This window comes from Gymnogyps californianus, chromosome 1, assembly GCF_018139145.2.
Source record: "Gymnogyps californianus isolate 813 chromosome 1, ASM1813914v2, whole genome shotgun sequence".
Classification (NCBI taxonomy): domain Eukaryota; kingdom Metazoa; phylum Chordata; class Aves; order Accipitriformes; family Cathartidae; genus Gymnogyps; species Gymnogyps californianus.
Window position 1 is genome coordinate 26,632,905 of NC_059471.1, and position 9,078 is coordinate 26,641,982.

General features: G+C 45.1%; 1 protein-coding gene across 1 annotated transcript in view; it reads right to left on the reverse strand.

Moving 5' to 3' along the window:
• CCDC169 (coiled-coil domain containing 169) overlaps positions 1-3,069 on the reverse strand; it is a 31,100-nt gene extending 28,031 nt beyond the window's left edge. The window contains exon 1 of the mRNA XM_050894340.1: positions 3,019-3,069. Within this exon, the coding sequence (XP_050750297.1) occupies positions 3,019-3,062 (44 nt within the window). The 5' untranslated portion in view covers positions 3,063-3,069. The remainder of the gene's footprint in view (positions 1-3,018) is intronic.
• Positions 3,070-9,078: the final 6,009 nt, after the last annotated feature.

The window sequence follows — 9,078 nt, forward strand, 5'->3', positions numbered from 1 at the left end:
TATTATTCTTTCTGCACCATTAGCAAAACTGCCAGCCAACTTCCAATTATATTTTGTCCTGATGAAAATGTGTACAGAAATGATAAATTGTCAGGTGTCAGACTGTAATTGCTACACTGACAGAAAGTCTTATTTTCATTTGGAAACCGAGACCAGTTTTTTTAAAAAAACTAATTATTATTAAACATTTAATACTCCAATAGCACCCAGAAAGTAGCCAGGGTGGAACCTCTCTATTTTAGTCAGTGTACATGCAGTAAATTACAGTCCCTGCCCTGTCAGAGAAGGGATATAGAAATAAATCACTTTTTGACCAACTTGGTAAATACTTCAGCTTTTTAATGTATCATCAGGGTATTTTGCATTTCTGGAGTTATTTCTAATTGTGATAGGAAGTGACGGTCATGCCATTTATCTGTTACTGTGAATTTAATGCAGCTGTGTATAGCTGCCTGCCCAGAGACTTGGTCTGTACTTAGAGGGACTGTGGTGTGACTTTACCTGCAACCTCACGTGTTAAATACAATTAGACATTTTCAAGGCCTATGAATCTTTCCCATGTCAATCGACAATTTATAGTCACCACAGAAGAAAGCCCATAAATCCTGGAAGCTCACATTTAAGTTATCAGGGGAACTTAAGTACATCCTTGCATGCTAAGCATAACAAGAAAGCCCTTGTGAAGAAAAGGAGAAAAAAGCGCAGATCAGATAAGACGACTGTGATTGAAATGACAAAAGAAAAAAATCTCTTTTTAAGGCAGTTTACAGGTGTTATTTTACTTGAAAGTGACAGCCACTTAGGATGAAAGCCATTTTCCTGCACGTTTTGCTATCCAGATCTGGGTATCTGGTACATATATCAGGCAAAAGGCTGCCTGAAGCCATTTTCTATAGTACAGAGAGAGAAACCAGTGAAACATTACAGGAGAACCTCAAGGCAAATCATCAGTTCTAGGGCATCACCTCTGTAACATGGCAGACCTTTACTGATTCCTGTAGAAGACAAAATATATAGATGCTTTCAGAATCTACGAACAAAGCAGAAACAATACTGCACAGTGCAAAAGGCACCACAGGGAAGAGCATATACAGTATTGAAAGCTACAGACTTCTGACACTTGCAGTCAGCAGTGTGCTGGGAAAATGCTGCAGCTTTCCTTGCCAGGAAAGCCACAGAAGCTGAAATCTTACAAGCTGAATTAACACACAACTCCATCAACATTAGTAAGTAGCTGACATGCGTAAATATATGGCTTTAAGACCTCTTTGTCTATTAAGAAGTATACTGCAGTATTATATGCCTTCTCTCTCTCTCTCTCTGAAACACATTTGCCATGACATTTCCCAATCAAAACCTGTACTGAATCTTGATTACAGTAATTCAGAGTCAGATTTAAGCTGACTTTCATTAAAGCCTTTGAAAGATTTTACAGTACTACATCCACAATCATTGAGAATCAGCAGGTGCTTCAGGTACAGACCCCTTATGGCCATGGACGATTCAATTTATTCTTTGAAGTAAAAATCTCTTCTTCATGACTGTTAAATGAGAGTGGTAGGTGGGCTGTTAGCAAACTGCCTAAATGGCACAATAATCAAATAAGCCAGTAAAAAGACAACAAGGGTGAGATGGCTGTGAAGGAATGCAGACAGCTATCTGCAAGCCAGTCATCCTCAGCTTGCTTTATACCCAATGGAGAGAAACAGGCACCTCCTAGGGTGTGAGTCATCTCATGCTAAAACAGCCAGCCAAAGTAGGTCAGATGAGTCACACCTTCAAAGAGCCTTTCTGTATTCATTGACTATACATGCCACTGGTTTAGATGTAGATGTCTAACAAGACCAGTCATCAACAGTTAGGTTGAATAAATAACTTCTGTGAAATCGGCAATAATGGTATAGTCTATTTGCACATACAAGATACACACAGGAAACAGGTGCAGAATCCACCTGGAGCTGCAAGTCTTTTACTGTCATGCCATCAAAATAAAGGTTTTTATTAAATATATATTTTCCTTTCATCAGCAAATAAGTCACCACTTCACAATATGTGCTGGGCTTTGGGCCCAGTCTTGCAGAAGATTCTCAGGGATATTAGCAAGAACTTAAGGTGCACAAAGAATCTAGGCTTTTATTAATTTAAAAAAAAAAAAAAAATCAGAGCAGTGAAACAAAGCCAATAGCATTCTGCTTTTTACCTGAATACCTATAATATCAGGATTGTGTGTCAGGTAAAAGACTTGGTGTATGCAGAGGATAACTGATATATCACACTGACACACTACTGTTCACACTACTAAGGAGACTTAGTAAAAGGACATTTGCTTACACATTGGTGCAAGTATGTCCAAGCTCCTTGTTGTGCCATTTTGAACACAGAAGCTGCCTAACCGTTTTGACTCTGTTAATATTGGCTTCCTCCTTTCCATTAGTGAATAAACATTTTATAAATTCCACAACTGCAGGACTAATTTGATGAGAATCTGCAGCCCAGACACGGAAAGAAACATTGTCCAGGGGAAAAATCAGTATGGAATAGAATGTTCGAAAATGGTACAGAAATGTAAATATTAAGGGTCTGACTTAAGGCAGCACATGAGCTTCTGACATTTTCTAACTTTCAATTTATTAACATTCAAAAGGCAATCATGTTCTTTAACGCAGGGAAAAATGTGTAACTTCCTAAGCAAACTGGGGAAAAAACCCAACCTAGAATCCCACCACTGCACGAGCATCAACAATCATCACAGCACTGAAACATTTGCTGCTTAAGCAAGGGGACTAACTGGTAGTACTAACAAGTCCTCATCTTCTCTGCAAACTGCACTAGAGAGATACTGTACCTTCCCTGTACGTTTCAGAGATATTTACGGATAGTAGAGAAATAGTGAAATGCAGCTTTCCAGTTTTATTCAACATTGTGGAAAGAAGTGTGTTTAAAGAGCACCTCGTCATCCATTTGATTCTTCTTCCCCCAAACAGGCATGTACCCACGTAAGGTCTTTTCTGTTCTTACCCCATCATGGCTTCCAATCCCAGCGTACTAGTTTTGGCTTGCATACAGTTAATTTTCTTCACAGTAGCTCACTTGGTGCTGTTCTGGATTTGTAATGAAAACAGTGTTGATAATACAGGGATGTTTTTGTTATTGCTGAGCAGTGCTTACACAGGGTCAAGGCCTTTACTGCTTCTCACACTGCCCTGCCAGCGAGCAGGCTTGGGGTGCACAAGAAGTTGGGAGGGGACACAACCGGGACAGCTGACCCCAACTGACCACAGGGATATTCCATACCATGTAATGTCATCTTCAGCAATAAAAACTGGGGGGCTGGAGTTTGCCGGGGCTGCCTTGCTTGGGGATTGGCATTGGTCAGCTGGTGGTGAGCAACTGGGGTTTTTTGCATCACTTGCTTTTCCTGGGTTTGTGTTTCCTTTTTTTTTTTTACTTATTAAACTGTCTTTATCTCAACCCACAAATTTTCTCACTTTCACCCTTCCGATTCTCTCCCCCATCCCACGGGGAGGGGAGCGAGAGGCTCTGTAGTGTATAGCTGCCTACTGCGGTTAAACCACGACACCCAGTCCTGTTTTCCTTGCCTGTTCCGTACCAGCCTCATTTTTGGCTGAAATGATTTACCCTACTTCTTCAGGCTCCTTGTGCCAGTCCCAGCCCTTTGGCCAGCTGTTCCTATTGCCCACCACGCCCTGTGCCCCACGCTGTCTCCCCAGTCCCAACCGTGTTCCCAGCACAGCCGAGCCGAGCTGTGGGACCTCCCGACAGACACACGGCCTCCCAGGCCGCTCCCCACCCACCGCATCAGCCGAAGCACCCGCCTGAAACAACAGCCGCCATTTTGCCGCGGAGAGGCGGCAGGAGCCCCCGGCAGGGCAGTGCCGCGGTACGTCGCCCCACGGCAGCTGGCGGCTGCGGTGCCCGGCCTCAGCCCCGGCTCCCGCCGGGCACTCACTTCTTCCGCCTCTCCCGCCCCAGCTCCAGCGCCAGGCGGTCGGGATCTGTCGCCCGGCGGTCGCCGCCTTCCCCCATGCCGCCGCCGGCCCCCGCCCCGCGCGCAGCCCCGGCGGAGGCCGCCGTTGCGCGGGGTAACGGCCGCCGAGCGTCCGGCGGACGCCTGAGGCAGCGCTGCGGAGCGGCCCGCCCTCCTAGGGCCGCGGGGTGGCCAGAGGCGGGCGGGCGGGCGGTGGTCCTGCCCCCGGCCCGGTCACCCCTCGGGGCGGGCGACCCCAGTCTCCGCAGCCGCCGTAGCTCTCCCGCTGCCCAGGGAAAGCGGAGAGGGGGAGACGGGGGCCGGGCGCGAACGGGAGGTCACCTTCATCTCCTCCGGGCGAGACGTGAGGTGCGTCGTTCAGTCTGCCCACGGTTGTAGCAGCTCTGGGCAGTCGCTGCTGTAACGGCCCCCCGTTTGATGGGGGTTGTCTTCCCTCTGTCCAGGGAAATCCCCAGCATGTGGCTCGGGCAGTGCCAGAAATGAATGGGAAAAATACGATACGGTTTTGGCCCAGTTAAAAGAGTTTTGACCATGTAGGATGAACTGTTGCTGTGCTAAGCTTTTCATGACCTGGGAAACACAAATATGTGGAGATATTTTTTTAAACACTTGCTTTGGATGGAAAGTAGCACGGTTTTAAATAAATGCTTTGACCCACATGTGAAGGCAGGCACAGCACGGCGGGGCCTGGTCTGAAAAGAGTGCCTAGCCTGTATTTTAGCACCCTTGATAATTGTGATCTGTGCTGTGCATAAACTAGTTTGCAAGTACCGAACTTGAGACAGGACAGAAGAGCTTAGAATAATCGATCTTAATCATCACTGATCAAGTCAATGGAGTCAATTAGTCAATATATACTGGCTAATACTTTAATTATCTTACAATGGTCTGGATTCATGCTTAAAAATGTTTGATGTTGCATTTTTCAAACAAGGAATTTCAGATCGGTTCATGGCTTTCTCAAGGTAAAGCTTTATGGGGCGGACTGAATTAATCTAACAGCTTAATGCTGCCAAGAGTGGCATCACCTCTGTCAGGCTGTCCCTGTTGCCTTCTCCAGCTGCTTCAGTGCCAGCTCTGACATTCGTGTAACTCTCCAACGAGCCAGTACAGCTCATGAAACCTAGAAAACTTACATCAGGGAAAATGCTTAATGATGTTTGCAGTTTCTGCTGGTTAGTGAGCTGAATGGCTCACCAGCTGCTCAGAAAAGCACGAGCTGATGCAAGGGACAGGGTGAAACTGGGAGTGATTAGTGTGCTCTTACATCAACTCACCATTTCATGGGACCTAGTGCTCACTAGAGGAACTATAGAATCATGGAATGGTTAGGGTTGGAAGGGACCTTAAAGATCATCTAGTTCCAACCCCCCTGCCATGGGTAGGGACACCTTTCACTAGACCAGGTTGCTCAAAGCCCTATCCAACCTGGCCTTGAACACTTCCAGGGATGGGGCATCCACAGCCTCTCTGGGCAACCTGTTCCAGTGCCTCACCGCCCTCACAGTGAAGAACTTCTTCCTTACATCTAATCTGAATCTATCCTCTTTCAGTTTAAAGCCATTACCCCTTGTCCTATCTGTTCCCTTTCTCAGGAAGGAGATGGACTGTAATTTTGCTTTACTGGTATACTATGAAAAAACAAAGGGTATCGTTTATCAGTTCAAGTAATTCTGTTGCATGAGTAACAAGCTGTGCTGGTTTTGGTGGGGATAAAGTTAATTTTCTTCATAGTAGCTGGTATGGGGCTATGTTTTGGATTTGTGCTGGAAACAGTGTTGATAACACAGGGATGTTTTAGTTATTGCTGAGCAGTGCTTACACAGTGTCAAGGCCTTTTCTGCTTCTCACACCACCCCACCAGCGAGTACGCTGGGGGTGCACAAGAAGCTGGGAGGGGACACAGCTGGGACAGCTGACCCCAACTGACCAAAGGGATATTCCATACCGTATGACGTCACGCTCAGCATATAAAGCTGGGGGAAGAAGAAGGAAGGGAGGGACGTTCAGAGTTACGGCATTTATCTTCCCAAGTAACCGGTAGGTGTGATGGAGCCCTGCTTTCCTGGAGATGGCTGAACACCTGCCTGGTGATGGGAAGTGGTGAATGAATTCCTTGTTTTGCTTTGCTGGTGTGTGCGGCTTTTGCTTTACTTATTAAACTGTCTTTATCTCAACCCACAAGTTTTCTCACTTCTACTCTTCTGATTCTCTTCCCCATCCCACCAGGGGGGAGTGAGCGAGCAGCTGTGTGGTGCTTAGTTGCTGGCTGGGGTTAAACCACGACACAAGCCAAATGCAATAGCCCTACAGCTTGTTGGGTAACAGAGGCACTGCTTTCAAAGTTTAAAACAAGGGTTATGTATTACCATTACTTTAACATACCATAAATCAGCATTGCCATCCAGAAGTCGGCCCTGAAATTTTGTGAATTTTAGTTCTAAGGTGGTAATGTGTGACACTGGAATGGGCCAATCTAACACCTTACTGGTACTGCAACAGCAGGGTCACTCATGCAGCAGGATCTAGGGTCTGGGGGTAGAACAGTAGGATGGAGAGTGAGAAGCTTGATCGTAAGAGGAAAAAGTAATTTTAATTTCACTTGTCTGATATATATTCGAACAGGAGGTGATTTTTGACAGTCTCAAGTTATAACATGCTATCATCTAATCAGTGAATTATCACTTGAGATGTAGATTGAATTCAAAATTGTCTGAAATATTTAATCAAGAAACAAATTTAGAAGAGTGCTGCAATGTAACTGCATTTAAATTTAGCTGCTCATTTTGCCTTCAGGATTTACTGAATGCTACCTTTTTAAGATACATATTGAAAACACATTCCATACCAAACCAATAATTTAAGTAATGACTTGGACCTAGGTTAGCATTCATAACTAACTCAGTGTACTGAATCTTAACAGCAAAGGTGTTAATCAGTAACCATTTTTCTTGTTACCAGTTTTTGTGAAGAACTGCTTCAATATTAACTTAACCAGCCTACTGAATAGTTCTCAACTGGAGGGCATATTCAGAGAGCTCAGAAAGAGCCCTGGAATCACAAGGAAGTCTGAGAACAGAGCACACAGGGTAACTGAGGGCTGTATCCCGGCCACAGTGTACTCTCTCTGCCGCAGGAGACTTGTCTTTGACCTCCTCTCCGGGATACTTTCAGGTCCCAGCTTCAACTCGGGGATTACTAGGTGTCCTAACTAGGTAAGCTCTCAGGAACTAGGTCACAGTGCATGTAAGGATGAGCCCAGGCCATACTGGTTGGGTTGGCACAGGACAGCAGGTATAACTGTGTGCTTCACCAGATGGTTTGGGAACTGGAGTGGGAGAAGAGCAGAAGTGTCTTGTGGACTGAGGTCTTGTGTGAGTGTGCAAAACTTCAGACCATCAATATTTTTAACAATCGCGGCAGTAACATAGTGACACTTGTAACACATGAGAATTTTCCTCCATTTCTTTATTCCAAATAAATGGTTAAATTAGATATATGGATACCTATAAACATACTTTCATTGTTTTAAGGGTTTTAATGTTATTTTTGAGATTAAAATTTTTAGTAAGAAAAGTTAGGAAACTTGGTCACAACACAATGTGGTTTGAAAACAGAATTTTATACTTAAATACGTATCTTTGGATTATGTGAAGGCAATAAACAGCTAGAGTTGCTTAAAAGCAAGGTAGACCAGTTGCTGAAGACAAACATTTGGATTACGACATAAATTAACTTTTACAAAGAAGTAGTTATTTCTGTAGCACCAGTAACTAGGGTATGATGACTGGCTGTGTGGATAAGGGGAAACTGGGGGATGTTGTATATTTTGACTTTACCAAGGACTTTGATGTAGTCTCCCATAGTACCTTTATAGCCAAATTGGTGAGTTATAGATTGGATAACTGGGAAATAAGGATGCTGGAAAATTGGCTGGGCCATCAGGCTTGAAGTGTGGTGATCAGCAGTGTGACTGCTTGACTCTGGGATCGATACCTGAGCCAGTACCCTCAATTCTTTATTAACAACCTGGAAGACTGAACACACTCTCAGCAAGTTCGCCAGTGATGATGAATTGAGGTGAGCAGTCACTATGGAAGTGAGGAGGGGAGCAGTCACTATGGAGGAAGGCAGGGCTGCCATTCAGAGCGGAGTGTACAGCCTGGAGAAACAGGCTGCTGAAAGGAACCTAATGAAATTCAACAAAAAGCAAATGCAAAGTCCAGCATTTGCGATGGGAAAAGCCCATGGATCAGTACAGGCTGGGGACAGGAACTAGAATGCACCTTCATAGGAGAAGACACAGGGGCCCCTGGTGAACACGCTGACCATGAGCCAGCAATGCACCCTGCAGCAAACAAGGCCAACGACCTCCTGGGGTGCGTTACCAAGAGCATAGCCAGGAGGTTGAGGGAGCTGGTTCTTCCACTCTGTTCAGCACTTGTGGGACCACATGCTACAGTGCTTAGCTTTGGGCTCCCCAATAAATCCTAAGGGCTGCCTTACGTCGGGGCTGGCACATGTGGCCTATGTTCAGCCTGGAGAAGAGAAAGCATAAGGAGATCTTAGTGCTGTCAACAGCTACATAAGAGGAGGGTGAAGAGAAGACAGAGAAGCCAAACTTTTCTCCAGTGTGCACTATGGAAGGATAAGCAGCAATGCACCTAAGCACCTACAAAAATTTTTGGCCCAGTATAAGGGAGAAATATTTACCTTTACCAGAGTCAAACTTGGCAAAAATTGCCCAGAGAGGCTGTAAAGTCTCCATCCTTGGAGATAATCAAAACGTGAGCAGAATTGGTGCAGAGTATTCTGCTCCGGCTGGACCTGTTTTGAGAAGGAGGGTGGATTACAGACCTCTGTAGTCTGGGACCTCTGCAGGTCCCTTCCAACCTACACCATTCTGTGGTGAGCTGGTGTCCTGGTTTCAGCTAGGATAGAGTTAATTTTCTTCCTAGTAGCTGGTACAGTGCTGTGTTTTGGATTTAGGATGAGAACGATGTTGATAACACACTGATGTTTTAGTCCTTGCTGAGCAGTGCTTACACTAAGTCAAGGATTTTTCAACT